This window comes from Vollenhovia emeryi, unplaced genomic scaffold (assembly GCF_000949405.1).
Source record: "Vollenhovia emeryi isolate VEMERY1.0 unplaced genomic scaffold, V.emery_V1.0 DF939325.1, whole genome shotgun sequence".
Lineage (NCBI taxonomy): Eukaryota > Metazoa > Arthropoda > Insecta > Hymenoptera > Formicidae > Vollenhovia > Vollenhovia emeryi.
Window position 1 is genome coordinate 127,629 of NW_011967041.1, and position 23,538 is coordinate 151,166.

Genomic DNA, 23,538 nt, shown 5'->3' on the forward strand with positions numbered 1-23,538 from the left:
AGATTTGAGCGGTCTCGACGTTCATTCGAACGCTATCAGACTCAAGTATACCAAACGGTATATAAAATTGACTTTTTATCGCGGTGGGTGAGAAAGCGGCTGAACTTGACTGGAGTCTACGAGGTTTTTGGCGATTCTTAAACACAGCGTAACATAATATTTGATTTCTTTTTTATGTCTCGTCTTCAAATATCCAATTATTGTTCTATCATTATTTACATATAAACGCGGTAGATGTATGAAGAAAGTTGTTAAATGATCATTATTTGGGCAAAGGGAAATACGATTGTCTTTATTTGTACAACAGCAAAACATATACGTCATAAATGTTGAACTTAAGTGTGAAATATGTTTGGTGCAAGATTAGAATTTCAAGTCAATTATGAAGTTATTATCAATATTTTTCCTTATTCTAAATACAAATATATATGTATATATGTGTGTGTGTGGAAAATAATAAATAATAGCTATGATAAAAAAGATAATGATCAAAGCCTTTTTTAGCAAATTTTTACAACTAAATTAAAATTCTTTTTTTCGTTATTAAGTTAGTTTTTTCCTATTTATTTTGGCGTTTGGAAAAGTTTTCAATATTTATCATTCATGATCAATAAACGGTAAATTTTCTTTTTAATTAAAAAATTATTTATATCTTTTATAATACGCGACTAGGTGGTTGTATAAAATAAGTTTGTAGCCGTTAGTTAATTATTAATTTGTTATCAAGTTAATCCACTATTTCTTTATAACGTTTTTGCGTTTTCCGCCAAACTGCCTGCTTCTTCTCCGTGTTGGAATCTAATTCGATGTTAGAAACATCCGTTCTCCTCGATCCAAGACCAACTTTGTTGTGATTGCTCGCAATCGGTAACTGTAACAGAAGCAGCAATATTTTGTCACGAAATATTATTTAGTTATTCTTTAAATATTATGTTTTAAATATTAAAATATTTGTCGTTAACTTCAATAGATGTTGTCAATTCTCAGAAAGATGTGCCAATATAAAAGTTACATTTTTTTCAGAAAATCTGTTGTACTGGATACAATTCTTTGAGGCAATTTCTCTAACAATGGTACGAGTAATGGTCACTCGTTACTCGTACTATTACTCGATTAACGGGCTTACATGCAAGTTGTCCAGGAGCAAAAAGACTCATAACCGTACTTTGATTTTCTTTCAATATTTATTTTAACCTTACAACCGACACCTTATTTTTGGCCATTGACTTTCGAATAAAGATACTTTTTTATCTTTATGAATGCTTATCGCGTTTGAATTAAAATTATTTTTAAATTATAATTATTTCTTCAAAACTAAAATGATTAAATGAGATAATTATTAGTCTTATTGCGGTTAACGTAGATTAATCGATATCACGGACGGGAGAGAGGGGGGGGGAGAAGGGGGAGGAGAGAAGTCTACACAGTAAACTATGTCAAAGAGGCGAATAGTGTAAAATATTCATTAAACAGCGTCTCGTCATATATTATCGTTGAATACCATCAGATTGCTAAATTATTTTGTCCAGTCGCAACTTCCAATCTAGGTTTCGTAGATTCATTACAAGGGGGAGGTTAAAATAGATTAGCATAATGTGTAATACGTCATATCTGTATGATATGACGTATATGTACATACATACACCTCTTATTTGCGGATAGAGCGGACTAGATTAACAATAAGTCGAAAAGTCCTCTACCATTTTATAATTTTCGTAATAGTTAACGAGTTATTATTTATTAAAAATCGTTAACCATTGCGAAAATTGCAAAATGGTAGAGGACTTTTCAACACAGTCTAATCTGCTCTACCCGTAAGTAAGAGGTGAGGAGGCTATTACATAACACTCTGTATATATACATTGAAATTGAGATGAAAAATACAAAAGATTGCGAAAAAGAGAAAGTACTTACGTTCAATTTTTCTTTCGACTCTCGCGTGAATTAACAGAGATGTCACGAATAAGCTTCAAGAAATTTGAAAAAAAAATTTATAATCTAGCAAAAGATTGTCAACTTCCTAACTGAATGATGTAGATGCTTTGTTGATATTACAGAAATGAATAGAATTTTATCTCGCAAAGGCAAAAACTGGATAAGGGTAGAAAATAGACAAATAGGTCACATCGACTGATTGAACGACATGGTCGAACGAAGACAATGCACCATAATTACCGATTAGAGGGTATAGACGTGTCGTGGCGTCTGCCACGTCCTTGCCCTTTTCACTCTTCTCTCCTAATTCATTCGTTTAAGCTCAGACACCTCTAATGCGTATGCGCACGCTAACTTGTCGAGATGCACCGATTGTGCATGCGCGCGCGTGTGCATACATATTCAATATGTGAAACTTTTAATCGTATCGGTCAAGTATTTCGAGAAGAGCGATTATTGTTAATGTTTGTGAAAATGTGCAAATAATTGGATATAGAAAGTGTTGCAAACGTTTGTTAGAGGCTATTTGACGAAAGATTTTCTGTTTCGAATGAACAACGAAAGAAAGAGTGAACAACTATATGTAATTAATCTAAGTCAGTTAGCGTTTAGTGGGGAAACTTTTAATACGCTTAATAAAGAGGAAGGAAATTCCTAGTCGGGGAAACCCAGACATCGTGTGGTCGATCGTACGAACAAAACGATGCCGACGTACAATAACGTATTAGGAATTCGCGGGTTCTCTGAGACACGGTGGTAGGGTGCCAGACGGTCTGTGCCAGTTCGAAAGTTTGTCCCGGTTTACCCGTCTGGCATACCGGGAAGCGACGTGGACACACGTGCGCCGCACCTTGACAGCTTGAATATGGGCTCCAAGCATCCGCGCTGGACAGCGCATATTGGGTTCGAAACTTTGCTCGTTTACAACGTTGTATGTCTGCCACTGTCGTCCGTCGACTGTCGACCGTCGTCCGTCGTCCGTCAACCGTCAACCGCCGTCGCCGTTGCTACCACCATTGCCACTACCACCGCCAGCCACCACATCCTCCTCTTCCTCCTACTTCTTCTTTCCCTCTTTTTTTTTTCTTCCTTTCCTTCTTTCCCCTGCCCTTTTGCCAATGTCATCACCGAATACACTTTGACTACACATCATACCGCGACTCAATTTCAAGCTTTTTCTCTCACATTGACCTGCAACTCTTTCTCCCTTTTCTTATATCTAATAAGATGTTCTCGAGAAAATTTAACTTTAAGTCATAGGAAAAAGTATTTACCAAGTTTTCGACACAACGTGGAGACAATTTGAAGCAATTTGTCGAATTACATTTAACCTGATATTTAATCTATATTATCTATAAATCTATTATCGTGCATCATGTCATGTCGTTGAAAGTCTTGGCGTGCATTATTTGTACATAAGCAAAACACGTGTAAGGATAGGATGGAAGAATTTGGAGTATGGGTATATAAACTGGGATAATTGTTATCCTGGACAGAAGTCAGTAATTTTTCGCTATGTAAATTGCAAATGTTTATATAGAATGTGTGTGTTTGTGTGTAGGGACATATATTTATAAACTATATTCTCCAACCTCTCGGTGACTCTCCTTCAAATTAAACAAAGATAGATGTATAATTTAACTATTAGTTATCTTGTCAAGAGGTTGCAACAACCGGCCCTGAAATATAAAGGGACGATGCGCATGTGTGCGTGATTAACACACGATTGTTTGTTAATAGATTCATAATAGCTTCGAAAGTAATTAAAATCGGTACATAAAGACATATACGTTTAACACATAAATATAAACGCAAACGGGATACATTAAAAGATTGATATACCAGTCGTGTGTATATTAGCATCACACGTTTTAACCACGCGCGAACGGAACCTCCTGCGATAATCCCGTGATGGATGTCCCTAGGTAGTCAGTAAGCCCTACCGGCCAGACTGTTCGGTCTATATCGGCATGTTTACCCAGACGGAAGCCGTCTGGCGATGATAGGACAACCGATGTCTCCGGTACGCAATACGTACGGTCCGACTTAATCATTAAAGAATACACACACATAAAACAGCAATTAATAATATTCGATTAGAAAAGCATACGAATCGTTGCTTTGTCGATGTAGCCTAATTATTTTACACGTTACTTCCTCTACCTCTGTGTTTAGAAAAATGTTATGCAATTAACCGAGAAGAAAGGTATCTTGTAAAAATCCATATACGTGAATGGCATCGTACGTTCTTTTCATTACGTCACGTCACATCGCGTCGCGTCTGATACAATGACGCTCATTGTACGCGGTTTATGTTGACCGAGACGTATGCATTCAACATTGTCGATTCGCTGTAATTAATAAATCTCATTGTACATATTTGTATGTCGATACCGGGTGATTATTCGACCAACGTTTGTGTTGCACGAGCATATACATACATTTCGTCTGCACCAATCGACCGCTTCTGACTGAATTGTATATTCCTAGCTAACTAACGTTACGGACATACAAACGTATACGTGTGTACGCGTGTATGGCAATGCCGACTGTTAAGCTGACACGTGCATGCGCGTGTGCGCTGCGTATATGGACCTCGTATGTTCACAGAATTATGCACTCACGTCTGCTCCCTGCTGGTTGAGTCTGCTTAATTTTCTTTTCTTTTTCTTTATATAATAATCATAACATATCTCTCTCTCTCTGTGTGTGTGTGTGTGTGTGTGTGTGCGCGTGTGCGTGTGCGTGTGCGTGTGCGTGTGCGTGTGTGTGTGTGTGTGTGTGTGTGTGTGTGTGTGTGTGTGTGTGTGTGTGTGTGTGTGTGTGTGTGTGTGTGTGTGTGTGTGTGTGTGTGTGTGTGTGTGTGTGTGTGTGTGAGAGAGAGAGAGACTCATACCACTTTTACATTGCATATAGAAATTGATCATTATCATTTAACTTTGTAATTTTAAAAGAATCTTTATCCTTATCATCTTTTAAATTTGTAAGTTTTTCAGATTTTACAATTCAAAAGTTACATCTCACAGATACATTTTTGCTTTATTTAATATATCGTGAAAGTCAACACGCGCACACGCACACGCGCTCGACAAGTACGAACGTAGAAAGACAACATGTATCTATACACAACAAAATAACGGTTGAGACAACAAATGAAGACAAAGAATAAGAATAAGAGAAAGAGTGCATTAATCTATTTATTGTGTACAGAATAAATAGATGTTTAGATAGTGATGTTGTGTCGTTGTGATTTATTTGTGCCCATAAGTTTCCCACCTGTTGCCTTTGCTCTCTCTGTTCATATTCTTAAAATTTTGTCCCTTTATCTAATCCTGTCTTTTTAAATCTTGTTTTTCTATCTCCTTAACGTATCATAAACTTTATGTTATTATATAATAGTCACATGTGTTGGCGTATAAACAAACAACTTATATCGAATTGCAAAATTTAAATAGCGACTGATCTGTGTAAAATATTATCTCTATAAAATAGATAAAATAACTCGCGCTTTTTGAAAAAAAAATCTTAGAACGTTGTCAAAATTAGATCGACAGAGAGACAAAAATTTGTTTGGATTGTATGGTTCGCGGACCGATTCGCACTGTGATATGGCATGCGCGCACCTAACTATTTTTTCCTTTTGTTAGTACTGTTTTCGTGTCGTCTCCCAAATAAAAGGATACAGTGAATAAATAGCAGGAAAAAGATAAGAAGAAAGAACGAAAGATAGATGGGACAACAACAAGTTATCGCGTAAAGTAATCATGAAGAAGGCATGGAAGTCAACATCTGCGATTTGCTTTTATATGTGCCCACCTTGTTTTCACGAGCAATGTATTCAAAACACTCCCCTCCACTGGGATTATATTACATTTTATATATCTATTGCAAAGTATAAGCATAGTTGTGGATATAAATATATTGATACTGTGTTAAACTGTAAAGGTAAGAAACTGAAATATTTTTTAATGACGTTCAATTTTATATGCATTATACTACACAACTAAGTGTGTCAAGTAAAATGACTAAATGTTTCAATGAAATAACTTAATAACACATGAAAAAATCTCAATGCTTATTACGACTCATTTTCTTCCCGTTCCGCCTTTATCTATCATTCATTGAATAAGCCGTATTTATATACCGAATTCTAATGCTCAATTATTGACGTAATCATCATAAAGACAATGCTGTATTTTAGCACTGTACACTCGACATGTCTGTACAGTCCTTATTGCGTATATTGAAACGACTTTGCATTATATTCTCTAAAGTTTTCAGAGTGAAAATATTCCAATGGAATGAATATTTACTCCAATAGAGTGAATGTTTTACACCAAAAACTTGAGAGATAAATGTAATGCTCACAGCAAAAACGTGTATATTACGTATATTCACATACTCGATTTCCGCCATGCATACCAAGCCCTTAATTCTTTTATATCTTTATTTCTTACTCATTTTTGTCGGAAGAGAAATATGCGGTGAATAAATACATACGGTAGTAAGAAAATAAACAGAGAGAGAGAGAGAGAGAGAGAGATCGTGAATAAATTCGTACCAAACGGTAGTCAATACGAATTATTTTCGTGTGAGCAACTACGCTGTTTTTGTGCGAATGTTAATGGTATGCTTATAAAGCATCTGTCCTTGTAAATAACGTCGCATAATTTATCAATGATTTTTTTTCCCTTCGAGGATTGTAAACCGCAAACAGATGTAATATGGGAATGGATGTAAATCGTAAACGGAATTACCAGAGATGTACGCTTGCACTCTATTCGTGAAATGGCTTACGGCAGTCGATATTTAGGGAAGTCTATAAAATGAAATCGTTGCAGTTTCTAAATGTAGTCTACGATTGCTTTGCAATCCGTGCGTTCGCTATGGTAAATATGTTGCTCACTTGCTAGTAATGTCTAAATCTATGTAAAATATCTCAAAACCGTAATTACAGCTAGTATTTAATAAATAAGAAATACATATGTATATTATCCAACTTTATTTAATTCCTATCTTTTTCTGTGCGCCTTTCTTAACATATTTCAACGAATGGCATTATCAATTTTACCACGATAAAGTTGTGACAACTTTACGCAATATTAAATAAATTTTCTCACTTTTCAGTTTGAGTTCAGTGCGAGATGGCAAAGAATTTGTAACTTGGGCAATTTGCGCGCGTGTGTCAAATAGACTAGGGCTCAGTAAAGCACTTAGATAAATGAATCCGTTGAGATTTTAGTCGTTAAAGTACAGTATGGCTTTGCGTACGTAGACCATACAGTTCCATGACGGTTTTATATCTCGCGGTTTACTAGCAATCGTCATTCGCGAACTTAACAATGTCTGGTTTACGGGCTTTCAACGAAGCGAGGCGAGGCGAGGTGTGGCGTATCATCCCAACGAGTGTTTTCCTTCCGTATTTTGTGCTCGCATCCCTTCTCCGACTTTATCGTTTACGATATAGGTCATTGTAAAACGCGTTTAAAGACGGTGCCACGTATTACGTGGCTGCAACTGACAACGAGCGTTGAGTGGTGCTCGTTAAGAGAAAGGGTAATATAAAAAAGGAATTCAATGTAAAAGCGAAGTAGCTATTTACTCAATAGGACAGCCAACGAGCACTTGCGAATAAGTTTTTAAAGGTTCTTCATTTATTTGGAAATGAGGGGAAATAAGAGCAATTTCATACAACAGGCAAAATAGTAAAGCGCAAAAAATAGTATGAAATAGTCGACGTAAATTTAAATGCTCCTACATCTTATTCGTAACTAAATTGTCAGACATATTCCAAAATTCTAAGCACATCTTGTGCGTTCTTTGTATCATTTATTTGAACGGAAACCACGTTACATAGAAAATATAGCCTCTAACTCTGGTTCCAACAGTAGCTCTTTGCTTTACGAGCAAGAAGTGTAAGCGACTCTATATCTAGCGGAAATAACGGTTAGCGCGACAGACAAATTTGACAAAAAAAGGCGGATGGGGAGGAGCTGCTGGGACAACAGGACGAACGAACGGATAGTGAGACGACAGCGAAGACGACACACAAGTACAGACGAGAGAAAATAACACGGTCTCCCCTTATCCCACCCTTTAATCCTTTTACACGTAGAGGCACTACTGCTGACATATCCCGATATATCCCGATATATTCCGGTTAGGGTATATGCAATGGGGCATACGATGCGTCTAGACAAAATAATGATTTGGATTTCAATACATTTGCATTCATTACCTCAGGGCGCCCCCCATTCTCTCTCTCTCTCTCTCTCGTTTACAGTCCGCGATCCACGCGGTCTCTTCTTTTGCTAGTTAGCATTTCGCAGAGCCACTCTCGTTATCATACGAATGCTCTACTCGTACCGACGATGCTCATTTCGTTGCCGTCGAAATGCGATATGGCGGGTGGGATTAAATCGACACGATGCGATGCGACCAAAGGTAGGAAAGACCGGCTAATGACTCGAGTGTGCATCTGTTTCTCCTTTATCTTGTACTTTCTTTACGCGTAGAGAGAGAGAGAGAAAGAGAGAGAGAATTCGGAAGTAATGTTATATGTATTTATTAATTAGGACGTGATAGATTTAATGTATAATTTTTAATTTGCGTCGTAGAAAGGCAACTGATTCGCAATTACTGCGTATTACTCCTTTACCACACTCCTTCACGTTGATACTAAATTTCGTGTCAAATTTTTAGTGAAATCCCAGCAAACACAGATAAATAACTGTTACATTGCCATAATAAAGCGGATTGTAATCTCTACATGTAAAAACTCATTAAATATTGCAATTATCTAACTATAATATAACGTATAACAAAAATGTTATATCACTGTAACGTGATAATATAATTGTTATACAGTAGTTGTAAAAATTGTTGAAATGTTATATAATTGTAATTTAAATTATTATATTACTGTTACATAACCGTTTATTTAATTCGAGGAGCTAATATCTCTCATGTATTGCAAAAGAAGTAATAATTCCGATAGCTACAACCCAACGAGAAATGACTCGTCGATCAATGTCAAATCGACGTTACTTTCGACGATTCAACCATCGATCGACGAGGCATTTCTCGCTGGGAATAGCTGACGTCTGACTGCTATTATTTTTTATAAGGCTTCACGCTAAGTTTTACTTTCAAGTAAATGAGCCGTCTACCGGTAAAAATAGGTACTGTGTATATAAAAATTTACCACCCTGAGGTAAACTACTGTATAACATCCGTTATATTATATAAAATATGTAACATTCATATACCTACAATATAGCATCTGTTACATATATATATATTTATTATCTCTTTGTTGCATAGCAGCTATATTTTGTGTTTGCTGAGATAATCGTTTTATAAACATTTTTTCATTGCGATAATTGATAAGTCTAGTGTAATAATAAAATAAGTAAAAAAACTTACAGGTTCCGTCCTTCCATCTCCATCTTTGCCCAAGGCGCGACCTTCGGACCACCCCATCTTCGAAAGCAATTTGAACCCTTTATTGTCCTTTGTTATTGATCTGCGTATGATTAAATAGTCTTATTTCTGTAATATCTGCGGTCTACTTTACTTATAATATACATATAACGTGCTCCTTTTTACGTTTAGAAGTCACGATACTCACGTATCAACAGAACTTTGTTGAGTCTTAGCATAAGGATCCGAGGAACCTACACACTGCCGCCTAGCTTGCGCTCTATCTTGATAACCTGAAGCTAATTGACTACTAGATACAACATTGTCCTTTTCAATTCCAAATTTTTGTTTCAAACGTCGCAACTCTTCCTTGTGATGTTTCGTCTTCGAAGCTTTATTTTCATTAAGATTGATGTTCCGTTGAACAAGACCTGGTTCGCAATGGCCACACGTTTCATTTCCATCGTGAATATGGCATAGTAACTTTGTTCCGCCAACTTTTATAACTGATCCATGCGTTACCTCATGAGGCTCAGATTCTTGTTTAGCTACTGACAATCTTTTGCCATTTATAAACGTACCATTTCTCGAACCAGAATCTATTACTCGATATTGCTTCTCAGTTTCATCGTACACAAAACGTGCATGATACTGTAAATACATATACGTAATAATGCGTAAAATATTTTGATAAAAGATGAAATTTTTGACTTTTCCCCCTTGGTATACCTTGCTAATATTTATGTCCGGTATTAACACCGAATGATCTCCCAATCGACCTAAGGAACCTCCTGTACATGTCACGAGGAAAAGGGAGCCCAATTTTAACTCTGCCAAATCTGTTTCCTTAACAATAATTCTCATACATGGTGGATAACCTTTCGCTAAATCTGAAATCAAAATGATTTTCAGACATAAGTTTAAATATTGAAAAAGTTATCAATTTTCTCTTGAATATATTAAAAAGTATTAGGCAAATTGAAAAATATTTCAGACAAAACATTTTGAGATATTTGAGCGGATTGATTAAAATGAGCCATATATGTATATAATATATATATATATATATATATATATAATATAATAATTACAGTGACATGAAGAACGAAATTAAGAGAATATTGAATATATGAATAATAAACCTTGTTCTTCCTCATCGCTTTCGCTATTTGTAGATACGTCAGGAATAATTTCGTCAGAAATGCCGTCATTCTCACTTCCTGAACATTCACCCTCTTCAGGTTCTTTATCTTTTAAATTTTCCTCATCACTTATAAATTTTCGTTTTTTCACGTCATCCTACGAGAGCCCTTTATTAATTCGTCTATTTTATTTCAAACTTGTAATGTAAGACTAATGTTCAAGTTTCTCACAAAGTTAAACGCATGTAATTACCTTATACGTATTTCCAATTCCTTGTTTTTCCTCTTTTCGAAAAGTTGGAAGATGTACAGGAGTAGTTTCATTTATATAGACTTGGCTATGGAATTGATACGTATTGCTAGCCTCGTCGTAGTAGTAGTATATTCCAGTATTTCCATCGTAATATAAACCTTGCCTCTAAAATGATACATCTCTAGATTTATCCATTTCTTTCTTTTCTATTCTTCACAAGCACACACGCAATAACGTACTGTATCATAATAATATCCAGTTTTGTAATCGTAATACATTCCCGATGTCTCCTCATAAACAAAACCAGTCTGTAATAAAGCTGATTCAGCAACTTGCTTCACCTCATCTACTATACTGAGGGACTTAACATTACGATTAACATTCCAGTCCTGTGGTAGTGATTTATTAAAGTCTAAAGGATCCGTTTGAGTCTCACAGTGGGATACGTGTGGTTTTGTACAAAGCGAGTTTTGCTGTTTCTGTGAATATAACACATTAGAGAAGGGTATAAGAAAGATATTGATTTTACTGAAAGTATATACCTGCTCATTGAGCTTCTTTTGTAGTTTAGTAATTTTCTTGCGTTGTTTTCTAATATGGTCACGCAGTTTACGTATGAATTTCAAAACATGAGGAAAACTACTTAGTTCTTCTGTAAAATCTTCAAAGTCTGATATAATTTCTCCTTCCTCACTTTCGCTGTGCATTTTGCGTTTATGAATTAATTGGTCCAAAGTACGTACATTATTATATTTTATAATTATTATAAGAGACAAGAAGTGACAGGCGAGATTAAAACGTCGGCAAATGCTCAACTTGAATTAATCTAACCCAACTTAACCAAATTCACTGTAAATTTTCAGGAAAGTACACGCATTTTAGCTTTCCTATCACGTTCTTATACATTTTTTAAATAAGAATATAACACGAAACGTAATATTGTTAACATTGCCATACGGTATTGCGGAAATAATAAACAATAAATACAATCGTGAGTAAGACGGTGAATCGGTATTGTCGTTTTCACAGTCATGATGTACGAAGAGTTATGTAATGTTATTCAGAAAGTCTGTGTTTCGAGCGCGCTCTGGTACACTCTGAGGAGAATTAAGGCAACATGGCCTATGGTAAAGACCCGGTAAATTTAAGTACTTTTCTATACCGAAAATAGGTATTGGTTCTCGTTTTATATTTTTCGGAGCAGCTTTTGCGTTTCAATTACATATATATTTTTCTACATATCGTAAATTATATGTACAACTGAAACGAAATACGAAACTCTATCGATTAAAAGACTGTGAATCCAATTGAACTAGAATTTTATTCGATAAAAAGATCGATTTACAGAGCCCCGCCAATTTCGATCGGCGGTTCTCTTTTCTTTAGAATGTGACTTTTTACAATTTTATTATTGTATACTTTAATATTCACTTCATCTTTCTTATAATTAACTTTACAACGTATACAATATTATAAAAGAAATAATTACATAATAAAATTTAAAACAATATTTCTCTCGACGTTACATATCAAATATTCGGTGTACGTACAATAATATGAAATTCTTGGAATGTAAAATATATGTATACATATTACATGTTTGGGACACAAAATTTTCCGAATGTATTTGTTAACGATTTCGTAAAAGTAAATCAAAGCTACAAAAATTTCAAGTAAGTCATAAATAAAAACTTGACAAACGCATAACAACTTTCATCTTATTATATACACATCCGAATGCAAACATAATTATATTTAATAGTAATACATTGCAGTTATAATTTTATCTATCTTTTTAATTATCGAGTTACGTCCTGCTGCCACCGTCTACCCGAATCTCTACCTGCCCGTATTCCGATGTATAGTCCTATCCATTTTCCTACCTACCCGACCTACAAGTCTTTCGTTTGAACCGCGACGTGATTTATAAAAGGTCCGATTTGGGGCTATACGCGCGCGAATGGGATTTAACAGGAGTCTTGTTAATCTCGCACATATGCGAGATGTAAAGAAGCTAACAATTATATAACCCACCCGAATATTGATAAATAACAAATCAACTTATTTCGCACATCGCCTTAGTCACATACCCCATTGGAGTGGCCAATATTGACCACTTACCCCGTTGTATCCAGTCTTCTTTCGTTGGGCCAGATTGGACCTACCTTTCGTTGCTCCTGGCCATACAGTCTGGTCATTTTGACCAGAGATCAGGAAGAAAGAAAACTCCTTCCATAGTCGGTTTATCACCGACAGATATTTCGTACGGTTCGAACTATATGCGAGCGCCGATCGTATAAAAAAATGCACGACCAAGAGAGAAGTTATTTAAAGAAGAAACGTAATTTTAAAAAATTGAATTAATTTTAAAACTCATCAATGTGTAATTTTACTTTCGTTTCCAAAAGTACCGACCGTCTCTTCGTAACTCGATCTTTGAATATAAAATTCAAGCACATAAATGTAGAAAAAAATTTACTTTGTATTATACTAATTTTAATTATATTCCGCGATGAAATTAAATAATTAATAATTTCTTGGACATGTTGTAAAAAACTGATCGCGAAAACCGACCGCGAAAATCGACCGCAAAAATACGAGATGCGTGTATTTATGTTAAACGCATCTTGAGAGTATCGCGAGATATGTAAAATAAATGACGTAAGGTCCAGAAAAAAGCAACTTGCCACACGAGTGACACCGATATTATAATTGAATATTATAGTTAAACGATAATCTCAAATAAAGTATAAAAAATAATTTCAAATTTACGCATTCTCGACAAAATATATTGGAATCTTACGTCACATGTTATTTTATTATACATATACATATATCAATTTATTAATTAAAAATGGATAGGTTACGAGATGGCCGAATACATTGATAATATTCGTCATATTTCACATAATTTCTATAATGTATTTCACCGATTTTCAACATAACAAATGAGCTGAACATACTCTGATTTGTAGAACTCTATAATATTATTTTTTATCGATAAATTAAATATATTAAATAAAACGTAAAATTATTTGTAACCTATCCACTTTAACGTAACGGATCTACGAAATGTCAATCAATCTACAATCTACGATCTAAAAATGTAGATTCCGTTACTTTAATAAAAAACTTGTTACTCACCGACACGATGCGCAGCGGCGGATTGATTCTGCAATGGCGCCCGATGCCTCCTCGTCCACTCAGGTGTCCTCCTCTCAGGTGTCGTTGTCTCAGCTGTCCTCCGACACACTCGCGAATTTAAACTTCCGTTTGTAAAATCACTTATCACTGTCACTGTATCCAAATGCCACTTCTTCGGTTTTCACCGTGTCTGATTATCACCGAGTTCGAGTGCCACTACGAAATGTTCGATTACATCGAGCATTTCGCATCGATGGTAAATCGCGGGAATTCAGCGATCGCACGATGATATCAATCACTCATTATTCGCACAGAGCGATCACGGTTTCCTCCCGCACTTGTCGCGAACGCGTATCAAGAAAGAATAATACGATATGCGAAGCGGCGCGGGCATCACCGATCAATTCGACTGTCGCCGCGCGACTGATGCTGCGTACCGCGTCGTAAACACCTCGGGCCGGAATTGTCGAAAAAACACCGAGCGCGGATTTCAATAGATTGTTTTCGACAGAGGTGTTCACGGCGCTACGTCATTTCTTGGAACCGCCCGGCGACCCAGTTATTTACCACGATACGTCATTTCTACGGCGCTCGGCGAAAGCAACACGCCGCGGAAAGCAACGCGTAAATGAAGATATGCAATTTAGAAATGTACATTTGTATACGCTAACTATTAAGATAAAATCTCTAATCTTAAGCCAACGGCACACGATACTATTTTTCCTACTGGATTCCTTACGAGAGCCAATCAGGATTCAGCCTTAAGTCATCTGATCGAAAACTCTGCATTCTGATTGGCTCTCGTAAGCAATCCAGTAGGAAAAATAGTATCGTGTGCCGTTGGCTTTAGTAGTTACAATTTAAGTAACAATGATTTTTGTTCTGATACATTTTCTCGATAGAATTAATCGTTTATTTAATCGGTACCAATAAGTCCGCAGAATGATACACAAAACGTAGTAACAGTCACGGAACAAAGTAATGTAAAATACAGAATTTTCCATTGCGTAGGCAGGCCAACGAATTCTCAACGTTTTTTTGTTGTTTTTCACTCGGCGCGGTATCGTACGACGATTAAGCGGGCCAACGAATTCTCAACGTTTTTTTGTTGTTTTTCACTCGGCGCGGTGACGTACGATGTTTTTGCGTGCCATCGTGTACCTGAAGGTCGCCACCAAGCTCCCACTCGCTCGCCGAACGTCGCGTCGTGCTGGCAGGCAGCAGCGAGAGTTGCTCCGTGCGTAGTATTACTTTTACATTATCGGTTTCCAAGACTTGATCACGATGAATGGAAGAATAAAACGCTATTGATTTGTACACCTTTATCAGTAACAAGTAACGTTCCTCGATTAATTATTAAGTTTCTACAACTTGTAATGAGAAACGAATTGCGTGTTGAGGCGACGGCTCTTTATCCACGTATAGTTATTTCACGAGATTAACTCATCTACATTATAAATGTAAACCGTGGTATTTTGTCGCGGTTACATCTCGTTTACGCACCGCGCTTTTAATTATCTATCGATTTCGTTTCAAGGATTAGATTAAATGACAAAGATTGTAAAATATCGTTTCGTTACGGACTAATAACTACTGCTTTACCGCAGATTATGCTTCCGATGTTTGTGTTACCTTTTATATCGCCAATTCAAAAATGATTTATCCATTCTTCCAAATCAAAAATGCAAGATATTAATTTGAGTAATTTGTATGATAGAAAGTCACGCGATACCTATTTGTTAATGGCATTTCGTGCGTTTCGTGGTATTTCACATCGCGTACGGGAGTGCCGGAAATTTCGCGCGATCGATGATTTTCGCGAGTGTTATGCGAGTGCAACGAGGAAATCTGAGAGGAGGAGGAGGTCTGGAGGCATCGGGCAACGACGGAGAAATCGTAAGGTAAGTCTTACGTTTTTATTTATTTGCTACTTTTTGTGCAAAATAAAGGACCTCTTCTGTGTTCTTTTTATTTAGTCAAATGATTCGAACGAGAATTCGAATAAGCGTTAGAGACAAAACCATACGTATAGAATTTTGTCAGTTTATATTTAAAAGGAAGACTTTTTCAGCATTCTATATAATTATTTTAATAAATACCTATTTTTTAAATATAAAATATAAAGTATATTTGATACAATAATTTCAATTTTACATGATTAGTCTATAATAATCATATGCATATTTGTATTGTTACAGTTTAACATATGTACCTAGTTAACGATGTACCTACGTACAACTGTGCTGTTGCGAGTCGTATCAGTGAGTGAAAAATCACTTTATTTTAAATTGACGTTGCGCATACAATTACTTCTTTGCATGTATACAAATTCTTAAAAATATACAATGCTCAACTACAAACTGCGCGCGCGAAACGCGCGTTTTGTCATTTCTAGTAAACTATAAAAGTGATATGAGGAAACAATATACATATTACAAACATAATTGTATCAATATTTTAAAATAATATTGCTACAACATTACTAAAGTAATATCGTAAAATAATGTCTCTGCAATATCTATGTACCATTACACTGCAAGATGCAATGTTGCAATGTTGCGGCAATGTTGTTGCAAACTTTTGTGTTGTATGGGATGTTAGACGAGCACGGTCTTCATAATAATATAGGGGTATAATAATAAATATGGATTTTGAATTACTCTGTATATCCATTTAATATATTTAAAAGACAATATATTGTAATGTACGTATTATATATTATATGTATACATACGTATAGTTATATATGTATATTATATTATGTAAACGCATATACATATGTATAACTGTAGTATTATTTACTTAAGACATAAGTAATATAAAATCACCTCTTAATGTTAAATCTTCTGTTTAATTGTATAAGTTTTCTTGTAAAAATTATAAAATAAATACAGAATAGTACATACATTTATTACAAACAATGGTTCTATTATTCCTCCTGCTATTTTGCAGTTGGGACCTAGAAACTGCACCGCAGGTACTATCATCAAAATAAATTGAACCTAAATTCACAAATAAATAAGTAATTAAAATATATTTTTAATAAAAGTAGCCCGGGAAAAAAATAGAGAAAATCGTTATATGTATACGTCTAAATCACATAATATCTAATTATATGTATAATCTCTTGAGATTTAATTAATTCGATTAATTCAATTAATTGAATTGTCGTGTATCATCTCTTCAATACAGATACGCACACACATGCTTATACAATATAATAATTTTGCCTTCTCCCGTCCGGGGGGGAAAAGAGATCGGCATGAAACAAAGGATTCGCGAACTTTTGTCATATCGCGGCGTAGTCATTTCTTCGCCGCGGATACAACGGGGCAATGACCTATCAGCATTTGGCTGGTCACCGCGATTCAAATCGGACGTACGCAAGTGTGTGTGCATATTTTATTCTGCGCGACTCAAAACGACAGTTTCTTAGTCGTTGTCGCGCACGAAAAAGCGTTCGATAACAAATTAATAAAGGCGATAAATCCCATTCGACTCAGGACCATAGTCCCCAGGCGTTGTCGCGGAGTCACAAGTTCCGAGCACGAAACACGCGTGAGTGTAGTGTACGTGATAATTGTTTGTATAAAAAATAAAGAACAACAAACTTTGTAAACGAAAAGACAGTGTGATCGAGAAATCCCTTCACCCTAATCGACGACACAGAATCTCATGAAATATAATTAAATATTGCATGATTTAGATATATGTATACATTTAGATATATACATATAATGAATCTTTTTTCTATTTTTTCCCAGAAGATGATAATAATACTATCACATGAGTGATATAATTATAAAATCAATGTAGAAAAGTAAACGACACAACTCGTAAATTCTAATTAAAGAAATTTACTGCGAAAAATATTACTTCAGCCAGGGTTTGAACTTGGATATCCTTACACTAGAGTGTAAGAGACGTCTAGAGACGTCTCCCCAGACAGAACAAAATATCTAATAAATATCTACATATTCATATGATGTCCTTAGCTAGTATGGATATCTACCAGATATCTAATAGATGTATAAAATGTCTATATCTTCCGCATAACTAGCGAGGATATCTAATGGATATGCATATATTATCCACATGTTCATATACACCAAATTGCTACCAAAAATATCCATTACATATTTACGTCTTGTCCACATATCCGTGTCTACCAAATAGCTACCAAGGATATACATTAAATATTCAAACTATTACCACTTACTGCCGCGACGCGGCAATCGCACGTTACACTTTCTAGTAATTAAAAATTATCCTGCAATAATATAAAAGACGAGCCCACGAATCGATGCAATATTATCTCTGCTGACAAAGTGAACAGGATTTGAAACACATATCATATATACAATAGTTATGTATGTATAAACAAATTTCATATACAGGGTGTACTAAAACCACCGGAGGTCCTCTTAATGACAGATTCCTTAGAACATTTCCAGACGAAAATCTTAATACAAAAGTGTCGAGGCTATAATAGTTTTTAAATTAGAAGCAATTTTTTTCCACAAATGATAGGACTGAAATTTCGCGCGCTCAGGCACGGCGAAATGACAAGTGATATTGTAAATTTATACAATAAACATAACATCATAAAAAGAGCGATATTCATAGGAGCACTTATATCACTTGTCATTTCGCCGTGCCTGAGCGCGCGATATTTCAGCCCTCTCATTAGTGGAAAATAATCGCTTCTAATTTAAAAACTATTATAGCCTCGACACTTTTGTATTAGGATTTTCGTCTGGAAATGTTCTAAGGAATCTGTCATTAAGAGGACCTCCGGTGGTTTTAGTACACCCTGTATAATTTTACAAAACTGCGTACTTTTTGTAAATAATTATATCGAAATAATTTTTAACATACAAACATTAATATATATGTAACGGATATCTATGGGACATCTATGTATATAAATATCCACTACATACTGATATAGACGTCTAACGAATATTGGCATAAATATCCTATAAATATCTATTAGATCATAAATGGTGGACATTTGGATATCTAAAGCTCATCTAACGGATATTTTTTAGGTATTCATGAATATCCTTAATATCTGTCGTGGATATCCTTTAGATTTCTAAGAGATATTTATGTTCTATGTGGGTCACAATAATTCGATAAATACCACTGAGACATGTGGTAATATTTATCGCAATAAACAGTCTAATTATAACATGTTGTATAGACACTTGCCATCTGTAACCGAGTTATAAATGGTTTAACGGGAGATACCATCCGTTTGAGATACGAACTCCATGCAGAGATGAAATAGTACGTATACATAATTACATGTACGAAACAATTAAGTAAAGTTAGATATGTACATCTGACATCCAAAACGTACTTTAAAAAATACCAGCCGAACATTATAATAGTTATGTGATGGTATACGTGCAAAACAGAGACCTGGTTTTGTTTCTTTCGCAACACAAATATGCAGGTTTCAATGTAATCACACACTCTCACGCAAAGTAACCACCATGCCAGACCCAATAGCTAAAACGTAAATGATATATTTAAGATGTACAAAGTAGTGGAATTATTAAAATAATGAATATTACCTGTATAATTATATTAATAATAGCCAACAGTGAAAGGATTAAAAACTATTGATTAATTGTAAAATGAATAATCTTCTCAAAATTTCATATATAATTTCCAACTAAATTATAAATAGATTTTTATTTAAAGTAATTGTTTCTTTTAGCTTAAAATCTGTTTAATGCTTATAATTCTTTTAAACCGGTATTTTTCGCTTTTTTTTTTTAAATAATATAATTACAAATCAAATTCACATATACTTAATAATGCAATTTTTTCTATTAACATTATATCTTATCGATCATTCTTATCATAATTATTATATTGTAAAAACGTACTTTAGTCGCATCCAAGTAGTTTGCATAGTTTGTCATACAGTTTGCAAAACTGAATTCTGTAATATGTGAAAACCAACCCATATCTATATGTAATTTTATTGCCCATATATTCGCCAGAATTTGAAGTAAGTTATAAATTAACATAAAGGTTTTTAATTTATATGGCGGTCGATTTTTCATGTAGCGAGGACCAGCATAATAAATAAAATATACATATCCGAGTATTAACAGCAATAGTAGAAACGGCGAGGATACGAACCATTCGCGAGTTTCTGGGCCTGCAAAAATAGAATCTTTACAATAATGTAACTACTTTCTATCTCTTCTCAATAAAACTTTTTAGAGTCAACATTCAAATATATGTATGATATTATAGCGGTTGTTAGTAATTAGTAAATTTCTATTCATGTAAACAACAAAATTTTTTAAGAATTAAAATTTTTCCTCTTTAACTGTTTCTATTTCACCAATATTTCTATAGAACACGTTCTAGTTTTAATTCGATAGATGAAGAAACAATATGATTTATGTGACTACGGAACCTTTGAAAGTTTTATAACCAAATTATTATTAATATAGAATGTTTTTGTTTTTTTTATCAATTTGTATCGACTTTCCTTATTATAATTCACCATTTTAGTATTTAAAACAATGAACGGTAAACTTCGAATTTAAAAAAGAAAGTAGTTCTAGCACAAATTTAGCAAAACCCTTACGAAAAAGTAACGAAATAATTACTGGAAAATTACTGTATATCAGTAATTGAACTATCAGAAATTACTGATGTACAGTAATTTTCTAATAATTATTTCGGTGCTTTTCCGTAAGGGAACAACGCTCTTATTTAATTCTTTATTATTTCGCGATGGAATGAATTATTAACAAGATAGACCAAATACGAAGTTGATTGTGTCGAAACATTAAAGTTAAATTAATTCCTTTAAAATATCAAACAGGACACGTTAATTTACGATAATATGTAATTTTACGATGATACATTAAGGCTAAAGAATGACATTTATAGTAAGGAGTGAGTAACCTTCATTTGGGCACGTAACTATTTACCACCGCTTGATTGGACACGCACTATTGTACACATTAGTATTGGACACTGCATTATTGAATACCGCATTATTGGACATTGTGAATTTAAATGAGTGAAATGCGTGGAACTTACTAAAAGCACATACACACACGCGCGCGCGCGCGCGCGCAGGGGTTGGGGGATCAAGGAGGCCTTCAGGCTCCCTTTCCGCATTCGCCCTGCCGATAGGAAGCGTGGACCATCTTGTAATATTTGTGTCCAATAATGCGGTGTCGAAAAATGCGATGTCGAAAAATGCGGTGTCCAATAATGTAGTGTCCAATACTAAAATGTCTAATAGTGCGTGTCCACTCGAGCGGTGTCCAATAGTTACGTGTCTAAACGGAAGACGTCCTTATAGAAATTATACTAATATGAAATTAAAAAGATAAAATTCCTTACACGATAGTTCTACAAACAAATAATTATACGTTTCTCGAAAACCCATTGTTGAAGAAATATAATTAGTTTAACAATAATATGTATCACACACACACAATATTGCTTCTTTAACTTATTAACTTGTTCTGCTTTACTTGTGAAAATTCAACTGGGCAACTGAGAATTCAACGTTGAAGTTCAACTTTGGAATGCTAGACTAATTCTGCTGCGTGTAATATTACTATTCCAATACTTAAAACATGAGTGGTGAACTTTGAACTAGGAAAACAAAGTTCTAGCATAAATTTAGTTTTCCAAGGAGCGCCAATGCGCGTAGAACGTGCTTTTATTGCATTGGCTGTAAGACAGTATTAATTGTTTGTTCAAAATGCGCATATGTAACCAATTTGGACATATTTGAGATATATAATTTTATATAATTCTTTATATATATATATACACTTATGCATGAAAAATTATGCATAGGTGGTTAATGGTACAGTTTTTTGGAATGTGCTGTCACAATATACATTAAATGTGCATTTAATGCAGGACAAATACATGCACTAAATATGAATTTAAATGTACATTTAAACACATTATACGCCCCTTAGATTCAGCAAAACAATTCTTGTTTAACCCTTGTGTGCATAACCAACTTTACCCACGTTGTTGCATATCCGGGTACCTGGGTACCCATTGCGCATTTTTTAAATTTTTTTAATATTTATGCAATCGTAACCGTTTCCCTAATGTTTATTTCAATAAATTAACATCAAAAGTAGGTGCTTGAGGTATTTTCGAATCAATGGAGCCGCTGTAGCTCGTACAAAAGAAGAAGACAGCGGGATCCTCGCGGTTACTTTTATCTTAAAGAATCCTAGGTTCTCTCAGTTTTGAAGGCAAACGGTCCAGCCCTCTTAAGTCTAGAAGGACTGAGCAGATGCGCATCAGTCCTCTTCGTCATCTAAAAATCAAACACAAAAATATAATAAAGTTCAGTAAAAGTTATTGTAAAAGTTATTTAAGATATAATAGTTGACAACAATTACATAAAAAGTTACCTATATTATCAGTTTCATCACTATCAGAAGCTGCATTCTCTGGCATATCGTAATCTGGAGGCCAGTCCTCGTCTGACAGCGAAGACGAGGACTGGCTTCCAGATTACGGTATGCCAGAGAATGCAGCTTCTGATAGTGATGAAACTGATAATATAGGTAACTTTTTATGTAATTGTTGTCAACTATTGTATCAAATAAATTTTACAATAACTTTCACTGAACTTCGTTGTATTAAACTTGTATTAAAATTGTTGTGATAAACAATAGTATTTCATTTTTTTCGTAGTGGGTACCCGGGTACCCGGTTGTGACCGCGACGTATGTTTACTTTAGATTCGATTATTATGACTCAAAGAAATTTTTAAACAATCTTCAATACACTATTTGCTTTGAGTATATGACACCGCTCCGAACAAATCAAATGCAGCGAGCGATGACTTCGATTTAATATCGATTTAATGGGTTCTTCGCACGGTTCTTATACACAGGTCGGGACACTCCTATACCGGCTACATGCTTTCAAGTGTGCTCAAAATGACGCCAATATGGCGGTCAGCTCAGGCCTAAAGGAGCAACTTCACGTGACTTTTCTACGTAGTGGGGGAAAAAGTTGACAGCTTTTTCAGTGTGCCGCGAAATACGACAGTTTGGTTACGCTAAAAGATCCCATTTCATTGACGTTACAATTTAGCGTTAAATATAGTCACGTGACTAAATTTGACATTAAATTGTAGTCAATTGAGACCTTTATTCAACGCGCGCAAACGCAGATCGCTAAGATTTCGACCGTAGTTTCGGTGGTTTCGGACTATAAGATTTGGTGATCCGCGGTATACATATACATATATACAGATTAATTTCGAGATAGAATATTTGAAGTGTAGAAAGTGAAAAAAGTTTTTTTAATTGAAAATAGTATGGAGATACTAATAAACTGATGTTTGTAAATCCATTATTTAACATGATAGTCGGAAAGAGCACTGGATTTTGCGCATGCGCTGCGAAAACAGGCCTGAGCTGGCCGCCATATTAGTGTCATTTTGAGCACGCTTTATTCCACGAGTGTCCCGACCTGTGTATAAGACCGTGGTTCTTCGTTAGACAGCTATTATTCGCATCGATATATGAAAGTCAAATCAAAATGGAATTTGATTAATCATTTCTGATTAACAAGGCAAAGAATCGTATGATCTTATGCAATTTGAAAGTGGCC

At 34.9% G+C, this 23,538-nt stretch overlaps 2 protein-coding genes across 3 annotated transcripts; both read right to left on the bottom strand.

Moving 5' to 3' along the window:
- Positions 1-655: 655 nt before the first annotated feature.
- Positions 656-11,814, bottom strand: LOC105558648 (angiogenic factor with G patch and FHA domains 1). The gene is made up of 8 exons (XM_012006441.1): positions 11,295-11,814; positions 10,992-11,231; positions 10,753-10,917; positions 10,500-10,656; positions 10,087-10,247; positions 9,566-10,008; positions 9,361-9,460; positions 656-871 (listed from the first exon to the last, which is right to left on the bottom strand). Exons 1-8 carry the CDS (start codon positions 11,457-11,459, stop codon positions 728-730), a joined length of 1,575 nt encoding a protein of 524 aa, XP_011861831.1. The 5' UTR covers positions 11,460-11,814; the 3' UTR covers positions 656-727.
- Positions 11,815-16,731: 4,917 nt separating this feature from the next.
- On the bottom strand, positions 16,732-21,492 carry LOC105558649 (elongation of very long chain fatty acids protein AAEL008004-like). Of its 2 annotated transcripts, none has more exons than XM_012006444.1 (4): positions 21,283-21,492; positions 19,797-20,074; positions 19,262-19,413; positions 16,732-16,898 (listed from the first exon to the last, which is right to left on the bottom strand). In XM_012006444.1, the coding sequence occupies exons 1-4, from the start codon at positions 21,326-21,328 to the stop codon at positions 16,883-16,885; spliced, it is 492 nt and encodes a 163-aa protein (XP_011861834.1). In that variant the 5' UTR covers positions 21,329-21,492; the 3' UTR covers positions 16,732-16,882. The 2 variants fall into 2 exon arrangements, with proteins under 2 accessions (XP_011861834.1, XP_011861833.1); XM_012006443.1 differs by having other exon boundaries at positions 19,111-19,413; positions 21,283-21,491.
- Between the last annotated feature and the right edge of the window lie 2,046 nt (positions 21,493-23,538).

What these genes read in the sequence shown, in the direction of transcription:
- LOC105558648 (XM_012006441.1), bottom strand. Translation starts at nt 11,459, where the DNA reads ATGCACAGCGAAAGTGAGGAAGGAGAAATTATATCAGACTTTGAAGAT. An exon ending in GAATTGGAAATACGTATAAG is followed by an intron (nt 10,657 to 10,752) that starts GTAATTACATGC and finishes GGGCTCTCGTAG; the next exon opens with GATGACGTGAAAAAACGAAA. An exon ending in GAGATGGAAGGACGGAACCT is followed by an intron (nt 872 to 9,360) that starts GTAAGTTTTTTT and finishes CTTCTGTTACAG; the next exon opens with TTACCGATTGCGAGCAATCA.
- LOC105558649 (XM_012006443.1), bottom strand. Translation starts at nt 21,328, where the DNA reads ATGGGTTTTCGAGAAACGTATAATTATTTGTTTGTAGAACTATCGT. An exon ending in TTTGTTTGTAGAACTATCGT is followed by an intron (nt 20,075 to 21,282) that starts GTAAGGAATTTT and finishes CTATTTTTGCAG; the next exon opens with GCCCAGAAACTCGCGAATGG. An exon ending in ACTACTTGGATGCGACTAAA is followed by an intron (nt 19,414 to 19,796) that starts GTACGTTTTTAC and finishes TTTACGTTTTAG; the next exon opens with CTATTGGGTCTGGCATGGTG.